At 56.6% G+C, this 14,063-nt stretch overlaps 1 protein-coding gene and 1 long non-coding RNA gene across 7 annotated transcripts in view; one reads left to right on the forward strand and one right to left on the reverse strand.

Annotated features, from left to right (window-relative positions):
• COL16A1 (collagen type XVI alpha 1 chain) overlaps positions 1–13,671 on the forward strand; it is a 49,024-nt gene extending 35,353 nt beyond the window's left edge. For all 6 annotated transcript variants that reach the window (XM_077898757.1, XM_077898761.1, XM_077898760.1 and 3 more), the window contains 19 exons: positions 35–79; positions 222–275; positions 601–636; positions 978–1,040; positions 3,245–3,316; positions 3,480–3,533; positions 4,102–4,146; positions 4,356–4,400; positions 4,724–4,777; positions 5,220–5,273; positions 7,317–7,367; positions 7,706–7,795; positions 9,167–9,202; positions 9,902–9,946; positions 10,831–11,019; positions 11,382–11,448; positions 12,177–12,353; positions 12,560–12,637; positions 13,333–13,671. In XM_077898757.1, coding sequence (XP_077754883.1) covers positions 35–79; positions 222–275; positions 601–636; positions 978–1,040; positions 3,245–3,316; positions 3,480–3,533; positions 4,102–4,146; positions 4,356–4,400; positions 4,724–4,777; positions 5,220–5,273; positions 7,317–7,367; positions 7,706–7,795; positions 9,167–9,202; positions 9,902–9,946; positions 10,831–11,019; positions 11,382–11,448; positions 12,177–12,353; positions 12,560–12,637; positions 13,333–13,535 — 1,458 coding nt within the window. In that variant the 3' untranslated portion in view covers positions 13,536–13,671. The remainder of the gene's footprint in view (positions 1–34; positions 80–221; positions 276–600; positions 637–977; positions 1,041–3,244; positions 3,317–3,479; positions 3,534–4,101; positions 4,147–4,355; positions 4,401–4,723; positions 4,778–5,219; positions 5,274–7,316; positions 7,368–7,705; positions 7,796–9,166; positions 9,203–9,901; positions 9,947–10,830; positions 11,020–11,381; positions 11,449–12,176; positions 12,354–12,559; positions 12,638–13,332) is intronic.
• LOC144314524 (uncharacterized) overlaps positions 1–14,063 on the reverse strand; it is a 21,018-nt gene continuing 6,955 nt past the window's right edge. The window contains exons 2-3 of the long non-coding RNA XR_013380418.1: positions 7,815–7,952; positions 1–4,985 (exon numbers count right to left, since the gene is read on the reverse strand). This is a non-coding gene — a long non-coding RNA (uncharacterized LOC144314524). The remainder of the gene's footprint in view (positions 4,986–7,814; positions 7,953–14,063) is intronic.

Raw genomic sequence — 14,063 nt, forward strand, 5'->3', positions numbered from 1 at the left:
TCAGAATGCCTGATTCTGCTCTTCGTCTGCTCAGGGCCCACCAGGATCTGAAGGTCTCCCAGGTCCCGCAGGCCCAGCGGTGAGTGAAGGGGACTGTGGACTGTGGACATGGGGACTGTGGACATGGGACTGTGGACATGGGGACTCCTTGTCCTGGTCCAGCCCTGGGGTCGAAGGGAAGAAAGACTGGGTTCCAGCTGCATTGTTTTCTGTGGTGACAGGGTCCCCGAGGAGAGCGAGGACCCCAAGGGAACTCGGGAGAGAAGGGTGACCAGGTGAGTGACCGCAGGACGTAGCTGGCTGTCCTGACAGTGGGGGAGGGCCGGGGGGTGGGCACAGAGGAGGGGCTGGTCCTCTCCCTGGTGGCCCCCGTCACGTGTGGAGGGGTGACCAGCTCTAGCCTCCAGCCCTCACCCGTCCTTGAGTTGTAACCTCCCACCTCGTGACTAGTGTTTCACCAGCTGGTCATCTTGGGCGGAGTGGAGGGGCTAGGCCCCAGGGCTCAAGGCAGCCTCCTCACCCTGTCACTCTTTCCATCTGGGCAGCCAGGAGGGAGAGAGTGGGCGGCGTGGCAAACTGTCCCTTGCTTCTTCCCCCTAGGGATTTCAAGGCCAGCCAGGCTTTCCCGGCCCACCGGTGAGTGAGAACACAAAGCCAGCTCTGTCTGATGTGATCCTATTTGGGAGGGGCAGGCCTGACCAGGCCAGGCTGGACGGAGATGGGCCTGGGGAGGGAAGAGGCATGGGAGGAACGGCCTGGGTGGCCAGGCCTGATTCCAGGAGCCAGGACCTGGAGGGCAGAGCCTCCTGGGTGGGCCCTGGTGCAGCAGGCCAGCCAGCAGAAACGCTCCTAGGTGGTGTTTCTAGGAAGTCAAAATGCTTCACTTTAACTGCAGTGAAGCTGACCTGGAGGAAGAAGGAAGGGGAGCTGTCCCTCCTGCCCCACTCTCATTCTCATCCGCTCCTTTGTTGATATAGGGTCCCCCTGGATTCCCAGGCAAGGCTGGAGCGCCTGGCCCACCCGGCCCCCAAGCAGAGAAGGTGAGCAGGACCCCAAGTCCTCCACAGGCACAAATCTGAGCCATGCAGCAACCATGCCCCATCCCACACACTATCAGGCCTTTGGAAATTCAAGGACTGACTCTCAGTTATGTCTACTACAGGGCAACAGACCAGTGGCCCTAGGATGGCAGCTAAGCCCAGGATGCCTGCTGGGAGCAGGGGCTGGGGAGGACGCAGTGGGGCGCAGGGAGGCGTGTGAGAGGAGGTGACTAGAGCACAGTGGGCTGGCTTTGTCTCCAGGGCAAGGAGGAGGAGCTGCAGGGAGTAGGGAAGCACATCCAGACTGCAAACCCAAACTCCCTAAGCCCCTAAGCCCTGAAGCCAGAGCAGCTCTGGCCATTCACCTTCCAGGTCTGACAACAACAGGCATAGAACCTGCTCAGATTGTCTCCAAGGGCCCAGAGAGGGCAGGCATGGCCCGTGAGCTGGTGACAAGGGTCAGGCAGCCTGGGGAGCCCCCACACCAGCTGCCCCTGGGTTTGACTTGCTCGTTTGGAGACTAGCTCTGCCTTGGTCTGGGGGCTGACATTCCTGTCTCTGCCCAGCCTCTGGGCTCCCCAGATGTGATGCCTGGGTAGTATAATGAGGCCCGAAATGAACTTCTAAGCTTGGGGTGGGGGGCTCATGACCCAAGGGGAGAGGCAGGAGACCTGCAACCATGGGTGGAGCCTCTTTCGTCGGAAAACACTCATAGCATAGCTGTCAGAGCTAGAAGGGACCTGCAAAAGGGCCACCCTGGTCTAACTTCTCACTGTCCTGGTGAGGCCATGAGGCCCAGAGAGGCTGGGTGTGCCTCCCTGCCTCCCCAGAGCCTGCACCTATCAGTCATGGTGGAGGTGGTGGTGGCTCTTTGTGGAGGACCCAGGTGGCAGCCCTGTCCAGAGCCTTCCGGGCTGGCTCCGTGCCCCAGTCCTTGCCTGCTCTCCTTAGGCTGTTCACTGCAGAGAATCCCAAACCCCTGGCCAGGGGTTCCCCACTCCACGCCCCATGGGACTGACATTTTCTGGGGCTGTGCTGACCCCTCCTGGTAGCTGGTGGCATTGCAATGCCACAGGGGACTCTCCTCCCCACCCCCCATGGAGGGGGTCTCTAGCTGGATCATTTCCCCTTGGCGGGTCCTCAGCCACTGCACCAGAGCAGCCACTCCCTTTCCACTAGGCTACGTGGCAGCCCTCCACACCAAGCTGCCCCCTCCCTTCTCCAGTAAACATTCTAGTTCACACGTTGATTCTCATCATTTCCCTGCTTTGAACAGTCGGTGGCTCCCCAGTACCTGGAGCAGTGGTTCCCAGACTTTATTTTGAAGTCCCCGGGCCCTTTCATCACACAGGAGCTCACGTGAACCTTCAATGTATAAAACAGACACGAGTGGAGCCGCTCTGGCTAAGGCAGGGGCAAGGGGTTTGGGTCCACTCTCTGGGGTCCCACTTCGTGCACCCATCTCTGACGCTCCTCCAGGAACGTCAAGGGCTCTGAGAAGTACAGTTTGAAAAGCACTGGTCTGTTAGATAGAGTCTAGCACAGTGTTCAGGGCATGCCCCCCATTTAGGCCCTACCTTTCTCCGGCCTTACCTCCCACCCCATCCCTCACATGGGCCCCCCAGGCAAATGACCACTTCCAAATCTGTATCCTTCTCTGAAGTTCCCTCTGGCTTGCCCTTTTGTCCTTCCCCAACTTGTCCAAATCCCAGCTATGCTTCAGAGTCTAGTGTCTGGTGATGCTTCTGTGATACTTTCCCTGACCCCTGGCCGGAGTGAGCCGCTCCCTCTTCTGAAAGTGACTGTGAGCTTCTTGAGGACAGGGGCCACCTTTTTTTCATCTGGAAAGATCAGAGGCTATATAGTGCTTGGGATGTTGGGACCGACGTGAACTGAATGTGTGCCTTTAGTTGAGCACCCATTGAGTCTCTGAATCAAACCCGAAGAAGATGCTAGACTGAATAGGCTCTGTCCCTTCCTCGTGGAACAGTGTGGGAAGGGGGCTGCTTTGCAGATGAAGACAGATCCTCCTGGGGAGTGCTGTGGAGTATATCCAGTTAGGCCAGAACAGAAGTGGGGCTGGAAACCAGCTGTCCTGATTTCCGGTAATCATCAGAACCCAGTGCCCAGTGCCTCGTCCCAATGCCCAGCACCCAGCGGGACGAGGCCCTGCTGACTTTGTTGTGGGGTGGGCTTCTTTCCAGGGCAGTGAAGGGATTCGAGGCCCACCAGGCATGCCTGGTCCCCCTGGGCCACCAGGATCTCCTGGGATTCAGGTGAGCATGTGAGCTGTGTGCATGTGTGCATAGGGGTGCATGTGCGTGCTTAGTTGGGGCGGGAGTTGGGTGAGGGGTGGATAGGGTGAAAGGGCTTGGTCAGGCCTCTTGCCTCCTAGGGCTCCAGCACAAGTATGCAGATATGCCTTTTTCCTCTTTCTAGGGCCCTGCTGGCCTGGATGGTCTGGATGGGAAGGACGGCAAGCCTGGCTTGAGGGTGAGATGATAGGTACCCCTTTCCTTCTTCCTCTTCCAAGAGCCAAAGTCAACAGAACCCAGATGAGCTGCCTTCCTTCCATCTGCTTCTCGCCCCACTGCTCTGATGGCACCAGAGCCCCTGGGTTCTTCAGTTCTCCTGGTGGCCTTAACCAGGTTGGATGAGCTGGGTCTCACCAAAGGCAGACAGCCAAGGGAGTGGATCGACATCCAGAAGCCCAGGCAGCTAAAGATACTAGGCTGGGTGTCAGGAAGAGTAGGCTGCAGATACGGAAAGACTGGAATCACCCTGGCTCCTTGGATCTGGTTTTGCTGGGGCATCTGAAAGGGATGGGGAGTCGCGAAGGGCAGAGCATCAAGATCTACACCATTCTGTCCCCAAAGAAGAAAAATTGGGATTCTAGAGAGAAGTGAGATTCACTGAGGGTCCACAGCCAGTCAGAGGCCGATCCGGGCTCAAGATTCTTCCCTCCGCCTCCTGTGACATTCCCTCTATCCTGGGGGTGGAGGTGGGGGCTGGAGAGAAGGAAGGCAGTGGTGAATGAGTGGGCATCCTGTCTTTTCTCTAGGGGGACCCTGGTCCTGCTGGCCCCCCCGGACTCATGGGACCCCCGGTAAGTTGAGCTGCAAGGAGGAGCTGGGAAGTCCCAAAGCTGAGCAGGTGTGAGCTCTCCTTGGTGGGTGGGGCAGCTCAAGTCCAGATCCTCTGAGGACCATGTTAGGATTTTGGAGGGGTCTGATTTGTTCAACCTGAGGAAGGAGGCAAGGGAAGTGGCCTCTGCTTGAGACGAGGGCTGTAGCAGCTTCCCACTTTTTCTTCCAGGGCTTCAAGGGAAAAACAGGACACCCTGGCCTCCCAGGACCAAAGGTGAGGGCCTGGTGACTTCTGCCGAGCAGGTGTTCTCAGCTCTCCTCAAGGCCTGACCCCAGGCAGATATGGGGGTTATGCTCCTTGCAGGAGTGCCCGTGCCACTGAGCCTTGGCTGAGATGCCATCCCTGCGTCCGAGCCTCCTGAGACCACAGTGCCAGCAGATTGGGTCAGGCCTCGCCGTCCACCAGCCTGAGGGCATCGGGGGTGCTGCTGGCTGGAGGCGGGGCAGGGAGCAGGACTCCTCGGATGTGGAGTCAACATGAGGCCGGAGGAGACCAGCAGAGGTCTGTGGCGCTCCAGCTGGCCCTCTCTCTTCCAGGGCGACTGTGGGAAACCGGGTCCCCCAGGCAGCAGTGGTCGGCCCGGAGCAGAGGTAAGGGCTGAGTTGAGCACAAGCTGACTGTGGGCTCTGCCGAGGCCTGGACGCAGCCACTCCCCTCCCACTCACTGGCCGATGCTGCCTTCTCTCCTAGGGCCTTCTGGGGGAGGTTTGCCCCAAATTGCACACCTTCACCTTCTTCCTCCTCACCTCTTCGCTCCTGCAACTGCAGGCTGTTGGGTCACTCGTCTAAAAACAGGGCCTGGAAAAAAAAAAAAAAAAAACGGGCCTGGCCCTCTCAGGCTGGGGGCTCAGGTCTGTCTCTCCAACAATACTCAGGGGCCAAGGTGGGCCCTGGAAAGTGTGGGCCTGGGGCCCGGGACCCAGCTCAGCGTCTCTGTTGGCGGTCCGCTTGCTCTGTTCAGCCTTGTCCTACCTAACATCCCCGTGTGTTTAAGTCTGCTTCCCTGTCGCTTTTTTTTCCTGGTTCCTACAGGGTGAGCCTGGTGCCATGGGACCTCAGGGAAGACCCGGCCCCCCAGGTCACATTGTGAGTTAAAGCGTTCTTGCCTCTGCCTTTATGAGAGTTAGGATTCTGTTGGGGCTGGGGCAGGCGAGCCAGTGATGGCCTGAGAGCACTGGCCCCAGGAGCAGCCCTGTAGCGCAGTAAGGGGCTTCGGACCCACCTAATCCAGTGGTGCCCAGGCTTTTTGCCATTTTCTTCTTTTCTGGGCACATTTTGAGTTTACTTATCAAACAGAGATCATTCAGCTATTCAATGAGCAATAATTGAGCACCTGCTCCATGCCAGGCACAGTTCCAAGCATGGGGCTAAAGGCAGTGAGCGAGATCGACAAGGTCCCCTGATCCCAGAGCTTCCGCACTGGCATAACAAACAAACCGATTAATGCACAAGCATCAGGCAGGGATGTGATGTCTCAGGGAGGGCCTGGGAGGCGCCTTTAGAGGCACCTTTACTGCAGAAGTGGCATTTGAGCCAAGGCCTGAATGACAAAAGGAGCCATCTGTCTAGCAGTCTGGGGAAGAGTGTCCAGGCGGAAGGGAGGGCTGGGAGGGTGGCTACTGACGCAAAGAGCCTGAGGCAGGGAGGGGCCTGGTGGGTGGGGGGAGCCCCAAGGTCAGGGTGGCTGGAGTGGAGTTTGAGAAGGGCCTGAGTGGGAGCCGGAAAGCTGTGCTTGCAGAGGACCTAGTGCAGACCTGGGACCTTGGAGGTGTGATCAGGAGGGGAGGGGTGCAGGTGGCAGCCTGGAAGCTGAGCTGTCCGGAGGGATGGTGTGGTGGGGGTGGTCGCGGTGGTCGGTGGTTGGCACGGAGTGGTGGCCGCAGGCAGAGGGGCTGTGTTTGGAGGACGTGCTGACAACCCGCGTGGGGGAGGGGCGGGGAGCCTCCTTCTGTGTGCGCGTGTAGGCGGGTGGCCAGCTGCGTGGGTGGCGCACTTACAGAGGTAAGACAACTTGGAGAGGACAGTTATTAAGCAATAATGAGTTTCCCCGTCTGAATTTGCTCCTCAGTAACAGAGATGGCTGCCCATGGGCGCCTTTGATCAGTGTGACGGCCCCACGCTGATGGGGTTCCTGAGCAAAGGAAACACTCGCGTTTGATTGCAGGCCTGTTGTGGCAGATCTACAGTTTCTGAGAGGCTTCTGGAAATGTTAAAAATAGTTCATGACCAAAAAGAGGAGCTCTCAGGTCCTCATCACCGTGTGTATGAGGGATCCAGAGGCCCTGGCTTGGGGACCCCGGGTCTAGCCTACTCCCCGCTCACATTATAGATGAAAGGAACTGCACGCTCTGAATTGTGAGCCCATCACAGACTCACTGGGGGCTGGGGAAAGGGGGCACAAGGTTCCCCCCTCACTTCTCTCTGTCCAGCCTCAGCCCCTGCTCTGTGCTAGTCCCAACGCTGGACAGTTCTGCCCCAGAAGTCTAGCAATGAGTAGAGTCCATGCCTCCAGAACTTTCCAACTGGGAGCGTGGAGGGGCAGGCTGAGAGAGCGGTCTGCATGCCCTGGGTTTCAGAGAAGGCACAGCTCTCAGCAGGGGGCTGGCATATGAGCTGTGATTCAGAGATGGGGTCCGCATTCAGGCACCACCCCAGCCCAGCAGGGTCGAGCACCCCTGCGTGTTGAGTCCCACTGCCCTCCAGTGGCAGCAGAGTAAGGGACCAGGGAGGCCCAGTGGCTGAGGCCTGGGCTTATCTGTTTGGTCTCTGGGGCTGGGGTTGAGCCCCTGCTACGCAGCCCCCAGCTCCTGCTCTTTACTTCTCCCACAGAACAGGAGGAAGTGGGGTGCCTCGGAAGACCACAGGCGCACATAGTTAACCTTCAGGCCTTTGCCCTCTGCCCTTGGCTCCCAGATCATCCTCTCCGTCCTGTGAGCTCAGGGACCTTCCTAGGTGTCAGCTCCAGCACAGATCTTTCGGTAGAAGCTTGAGGGCAAGAGCAGAGGGAAGGAGGGTTTAGGGAGGAGGACGGAGCCACTGAGGTTTAAGGTCTATTGGTCCCTCGCTTGCTTCCTGGGGGGCCTTGTTCCCCAGGACTCTTTCCAGCCCACTGAGTTCATCTATCTTTAGGGGCCTCCAGGGCCTCCAGGCCAGCCAGGTCCTGCCGGGATCTCTGCAATGGTGAGTGACATGTTCCCCGCACCCCTCCTTCCTGGGAGTCAGGCTGGGGGTCCTTGCACAGAGGGGAGTGGGGAGAACAGTTTGTGTCCACCCCCCTCCTTCCTGGCTTCAGCCTCTCCTGCCTCCTGGGTCTCCCCAAGTGGCACGTGGTAAATGCCTTTGAAGGGGGCCAGAGGCCATCATGGGGCCCTATGTCAGGTTCAAGCAGCGCTCCCCTGCCCTGGAGGGCCTGAGGGTTGGGGGCATGGTCCCAGGCACACAATGACACCTGCCTCTGCTGTGTGGGGTTCACTGCTGCCTCTCCCATCCCCTTCACCACCCACCCCCTTTCTCTTCAGGGCCTAAAAGGAGATCGGGGAGCCACTGGAGAAAGGGGCCTTCTAGGGCTTCCAGGCCAGCCTGGCCCCCCTGGACACCCTGGCCCCCCGGTAAGACCCCACATCTTACTGCACAGCCCCAAGGATAAAGGGCCAGTTGGCTTGGTCACTGGAGCACAGCGCTGCTTGTCCAGGGTCTCCAGGGAAGGAGAGGTTGTTAGCATGGAAGATGGCAGCACAGAGCTTGTGCCTGAGGATCACATCATATCTGGAAGAAAGGACAAGCCCTGCCAGCCAGTGCTTGCCAAGTATGCACCAGGCCACCGCCTCTGACCACGCACCACTTGTGCCAATCCCTTGACCAGGTGTCAGGCAAGGGAGAGCTGGCGCCCATTCTGCCCCTGCCCCCTCCCTGGGGGAGCTTGCTAGCAACCCCCAAGAATCTAAATGCCAGGGACCAGAAATGCAGTGCCATTACCGCAGCCCTCTTGGCAACCCAAACCACTCCTGGTCTCAGTTGGCGCTTAATACCAAGAGCTGTGATATATTGTGACTGTGTGCTGAACGGTGACCTAAGCGCTTGACATTTTGTCATTTAATCTCTACCGCAACCCTATTTAGTAGATCTGATTGTCCCCATTTTACAGATGAGGAAACCAAAGCTCAACAAGGTTAAGTAGGTGGTGGGGGAATTGCACAGCTAGTGAGCCGAAGAGCCTGCCTGATTCCAAAACCTACGTCCTTAGCCACTCTGCAATATGCCCTCTTTCAAAAGTTCCAGACAAGTGACCAACATCAGATGGATGGATTGCCAGCCAGTCTTAGGGATTAAGTCTCCTGGGGAAACTGAGGCAGGAACCCAGATCTCCTGGCCCCCAGGTCAGGGTGTTCTCTTCTGGAGCTGTAGCCATGACCCTGGGGCTGGTACAGCGGTGATAGTTGGCCCATCTGCCAAGAAGGTGGAATCTCACCTACACACTCTGATTCTTGCCATGGCCCCAGGGCAGGCAGGTCCCTCCAACCTTCTGGCCCTCTCTCATCTCACCAGAAGCAGGCTGGGCCCAAGATACAACCTGTCCTGGGGAGGGAACAGGCTCAGGCTGCCCTGGAACCTCACTGAGGACAGAGGTTCACAATTACTGCCTCTGTTCGGCAAACATGTAACATAAACTCAGAGCTAGGGATCCTGCAAGAGCCTGGGACCTCAAGCCAGGAGCAAGGAGCATGCAGTGTGCTCTTTCTTCGTACAGCTCATTCAGGGGGCAGCTGGGGCTGTTGGCTGGGGCTCTGGGAGAGATTGGAGTGGAGGGAGGGAGGATGTCTAGGTTTCCATGGCCTGTGCCCCAAGTGTCTCAGGGTGAGGGCTGGAGAACTGTGGTCTCTTGGTGGCACAGGGCTCAGTGCGGGTGGTGGGCAGGGGGAGGCAGGTGATGCCATGCTGGGTTAGTGCCAATCATATGTCTACCACTCTCTACTCCACAGGGTGAACCTGGGGCAGATGGTGCAGCTGGCAAAGAGGTACTGTCATGCTGGGCTCCTCCTTTCCCTGGGGGATGCTGCTGCTTGTTCCTAGCCTGGCCCTCACCCCTCTTTGTTCACTCAGTGAACACTCCCTGAATGCACAGACTCCCTCCAGACAGATATGCAGGAGTTTGGTGGCCCTTGCTGCGTTGGGGAGAAGGATTGGGGGCTGGGGAGAAGGATGCATGACACTTGTTCTTCCCTATTTTTTGACTGTGTACCTGGCCAAAGAAAGCTGATGGTGACGATGGTAGTGGTAGTGGTAGTGGTGGTGGTGATGGTGGTGGTGGTGGTGGTGGTGCTGGGGCTGGTGGTGGTGGTGGTGGTGGTGGTGGTGGTGGTGATGAGGTGGTGGTGGTAGTAGACTCCAAACAAACATTTCCTGGGCCCCAGCTCTTGGAAGGGCTTCCAATATGCCATGGACTGGCCCTTTCACTCTGACTTCTCACCTCTTTTTGTTTGTGACAAGGGACCCAACCAATATGATCACACAAGGCCATGCCCTGGGGGACATTGTTCTCCCTTCTAGCTGTCAACCAACAGAGAGGAGGCTGGTGTCCTTCCTCACCCAGAGCCTAGCTGGATACAGCTCCAGGCCCTACGGCTGTGGAAGGTGGTCCTTTCATGGCACCTACCTCCCCAGAATGGCTTGGAGATGCTGCCCAGACTTGACCCCTGACCTTTGCTTTCCTCTAGGGACCCCCTGGAAAACAGGGACTCTATGGACCCCCTGGTCCAAAGGTGAGTGGACAATGGCTGGTTTTGAGGGGAAAAACTCATGAGTGATGAAGGCCTGTTCCAAGCTCTGACTGTAGCCATGGAGAGGAGGCACAGGAAGGTCAGTAGACAGGAAGAAAATCGTGGGCAGAACTCAAACTTGGAGCAACCTCATCTCTAAAAGCTTCTCACATGGGCCTATTTCTTAGCTATGATTGGGAGGATGGAAATCTCAAGTCCATTCATTCATTGACCAGTTGATTGATTGATCCACTCAGGCTACAAGCATCTGCTTGATCTAACGTAGATTCCAGGCCCTCTGTCCCAGCCTTGGGCAAACCGAGGTCTCTGAACAATAGCTGCTCACTTAGTCCAGTCGCACTTACGCTAGGGCATGGCAGGCTTTATAGATTAGATACAGCACCCACCTCAGCCTGGCAAGTCAGGGAGGCAGGGCAAAGTACAGGAGCATTTTAGCTGAGCGGGAGGAGTGCACCGGGTGGAAGGAGGGGAAGGGCATTCCAGGCCAGGAGGGCTAAGGTGTGTGGCCGAAGGCAAGTTCTAACCTGTGAGGCGTGGCTGCAGGTACAGGGCCAGGGAGGTGGGCCTGGAGAAGAGGTGATTGGGACCACATTATGAATGATCTGGAATGTCTGGCCAAGGAATCAGGGTTTATCCTGAGGGCAGCCGGGAACCTTCAGAATGTCTAAGCATGAAAGCTGTCTTTTCAAGAGGGCCGCTCTGGGGGCAGTGAGGTGGGGCAACTTGTCAGGATGCTGCGGCCACAGTCAGGGGAAGTCGCCAGGGGCCAGGATGGGGGATGGAAGTAGGCGGGCTGATTGCTGAGACATCATGAAGTAGACTAGATAGTACTTGGCAATGCTGGATGTGACTTCCTGTCTTTGTAGGGTGATCCAGGACCTTCAGGACAGAAGGGCCAGGCAGGAGAGAAGGGAAGAGCTGGCATGCCTGGTGGGCCTGGCAAGAGTGGCTCCATGGGGCCTGTTGGGCCACCAGGTCCTGCAGGAGAGAGGGGCCACCCTGGATCTCCGGGGCCTGCAGGGAGCCCAGGATTGCCCGGGGTGCCTGGCTCCATGGTAAGAGGGAAGGCCAGCAATCATGGGCACCGTGCCGCAGAGCAGGCACGCAGGGCGGAGCTGGGACCATTCTGGAAGCTCCTGTTGGCCCTCTGAGGGAAGGAGCATGACTCCTGTATCAGTGGTTCTTAATGGCGTGTGGAAGAATGGGGAGGTTTGGGAGCCTGTTCCCCAGAAAAACGAGCTGCTCCACAAAACGTTTTGCACCATTTCCTGGGGGTTAGGACCTTGGATTAAGTATCTGTGGGAGGCTCCTAGCAGCTTTGTTCCCCTCCTTATCCTTTATCTCCGTAAAGTATTCCCAGGGGTAGAGCACCAGGCTTGGAAGTATAATTGAGGCAGGTTTTCTTCCTTTTCCTCAGGGAGACATGGTGAATTATGATGAAATCAAGAGGTTCATCAGACAAGAGATCATTAAAATGTTTGATGGTAATTGGCAGCTGGCTGGGTGGCAGTGGGTGCTGCTGGCCCTTCCCAGCTGTTTCTCCGCCCTGCCCTGGCCTCCTTTCCCTTAAAGCTCTATTCCCCTCTCCAGTCACCCCCCACCACCCCCCCTCCGTTTCCAGGCATATGTTCAATTAGACGTCAGACCTACCTTATCACCTGCTCTGTTCAGAGATAAAATGATTCCCCCCGTGCTCCGCGAGCCCCCACTGGAGCAAAGGAGACAGACAAGAAAATTGAAATCAAACGAGTCCGCGTGCAGTGAGCTCTAAATAGAGGGGCGAGCGGCAACCATGAGATAGCTGGTGTGGTTTCACTTTTAAGCATTTTTCCTGTACATTTGTTCATCCAACCTTGCCATGCTAGGGCCTGGGGAGAACATGGACCCTGTCCTGATGGGGCTGGTCATCTTGCTTGGGAAGCAGACCTTGAATGCCGGGCAAGGAGTCTGGACTCTATTGTGAAGCCAGTGGTGGGCTAATGAGGGTGTGGGACAAGAGGGAGGCCGCTGTCAGGTCTGTGCTGCCGAAGGACCACCGTGCACAGGAAGGTGGAGGCGAGGGCATGGGAGGCCACTCAGGAGATCAGCCCCAGAGTTCCTCGCTCTGACTCCCCATTGAAGAATGGCTGTTTGGACTCTAGGCTGGCAGCCTATCTGTGCCCGTCTGAGGCCCCTGGGGCACCATGTGACCTGTCCCCATCCTTCCTTACAGAGAGGATGGCTTACTACACCTCCAGGATGCAGTTCCCCATGGAGATGGCCGCAGCTCCAGGACGACCAGGGCCCCCGGGGAAGGACGGTGCCCCAGGCCGGCCAGGCGCTCCGGGATCACCCGGACTTCCTGGCCAGATTGGCAGGGAAGGACGGCAGGGCGTGCCAGGCATGAGAGGTAGCTCTGCCCTCCCCCAGTTCCCAAAGTGCATGGGGGACTCTTTGGGGGCAGGCATGAGCATGCATGAGGTCTATTGTAAGTCTGATTTGTGTGTGTGTGTGTGTGTGTGTGTGTGTGTGTGTGTGTGTGTGTTTCAACTAATCTGACCGGCTGTGTCATTTTTCTGCTCAGGAATAGGACTTATTTTATTTCTTTTGTCCCAGGATTGCCCGGTACCAAAGGTGAAAAAGGGGACATTGGTATCGGCATTGCAGGAGAAAATGGTCTCCCCGGCCCGCCAGGTAGGAAGAGCCAGAATTTGAGAGCATGAATCTTGAGCAGCTGAGATCTGTTTTGCAACACAATATAGTTATGGAGAACCTCAAATAGCACAGGCCTATCAGCCAACATTTACAGTAATGCCAGGTGTTTGAAGGAAGGGAGCAGAAGACCCAGGGTCCATCCTCAAGTCCTAAACTAGGCTAGCGAGACATAGGGGAAGACAGTCGGATATGGTGGGGCCCGGGGATGTGAGCTCAAGTCCTGCTCGGCATCATCCTGGCTGTCTGACCTTGATGAGGTCACTAAGTCAGGCTGTAGAGACAAAAGAGAAGTGACCAAAGCCTGCTGGCCTGGCTCTGAGACCTAGCTTCACTGCTTACCACATGGGCAATGTCTCTCAGCCTCATCTCTCTGTCCTCATCTACAAAATGAGATGATAGTTTCTGTCTCACAGAATTGTTGTGAAGATTCATTGACTTATGCATCAAAAGCACTCGCCTTGTGCCTGGCACATGGCAGCTCCCAATAAAACTAGCCAATAATATTGTTGTTATTGTTAAATTATCATGGGGATCAGATCAAGTCTTCACGTTAAACCCGTTGTAACCTGACAAATATTTATCAAATGTAAAGTATTATTTACCATGACCATGGTTTCTTCTATTCTTGACACCTGGGTCTCCTGATGTTCCTCCTCTGACTCTTCCCTCCCTAGGTCCTCAAGGCCCTCCAGGGTATGGCAAGATGGGTGCCACTGGACCAATGGGCCAGCAAGGCATTCCTGGCATCCCTGGGCCCCCAGGTCCCATGGGCCAGCCGGGCAAGGCTGGCCACTGTAACCCCTCTGACTGCTTTGGAGCCATGCCAATGGAGCAGCAGTACCCACCCATGAAGAACATGAAGGGGCCTTTCGGCTGAAACCACCAGCTCCGTCAGATGAAGGACTCCATTGGGAACATATGGCTGAAACTTACAGGACTCTGTGATGGGTTGTGAATGTTTTGTTTTTCTGAATTGCTATTAATATTTTTTTATCAATAAATGAACAAAACTACCTGCAACCCCACTTCCAGTGGGGGTTCTCTGGTGCTGCCACTGCCTCTCTGTCATACCCCTCTGTCATTTATTCCTAGAGTTAAAAAAAAAAAAAAAGGGCCTTTCATGTCTGTGGTCAACCAGCGGAGCTGGGGTATGCTGCTGTATAGGATGCCCACAGCTCAGCTCCCCTCTCTAGATGCTTCTGAGTCCTGCTTCAGTCCTCTGCGGAACTTGTGTCTTGCCCTCCGTGGCACACTTCTCAAAGTCAGAGAAGGGGCATCACTCAGCTTGTTCCCATAAATGAGCCAAAAGCAGGTTTGAAGACCCTGCTTATGGCTCATAAAGGCCCCTTCCTGGTTGCTTCCCTAGAGAAACTGGTGTTTGGTACCCCATCCTCCCTGGTTACTT

The sequence above is a fragment of the Canis aureus genome, chromosome 5, assembly GCF_053574225.1.
Source record: "Canis aureus isolate CA01 chromosome 5, VMU_Caureus_v.1.0, whole genome shotgun sequence".
Taxonomy (NCBI): Eukaryota; Metazoa; Chordata; class Mammalia; order Carnivora; family Canidae; genus Canis; species Canis aureus.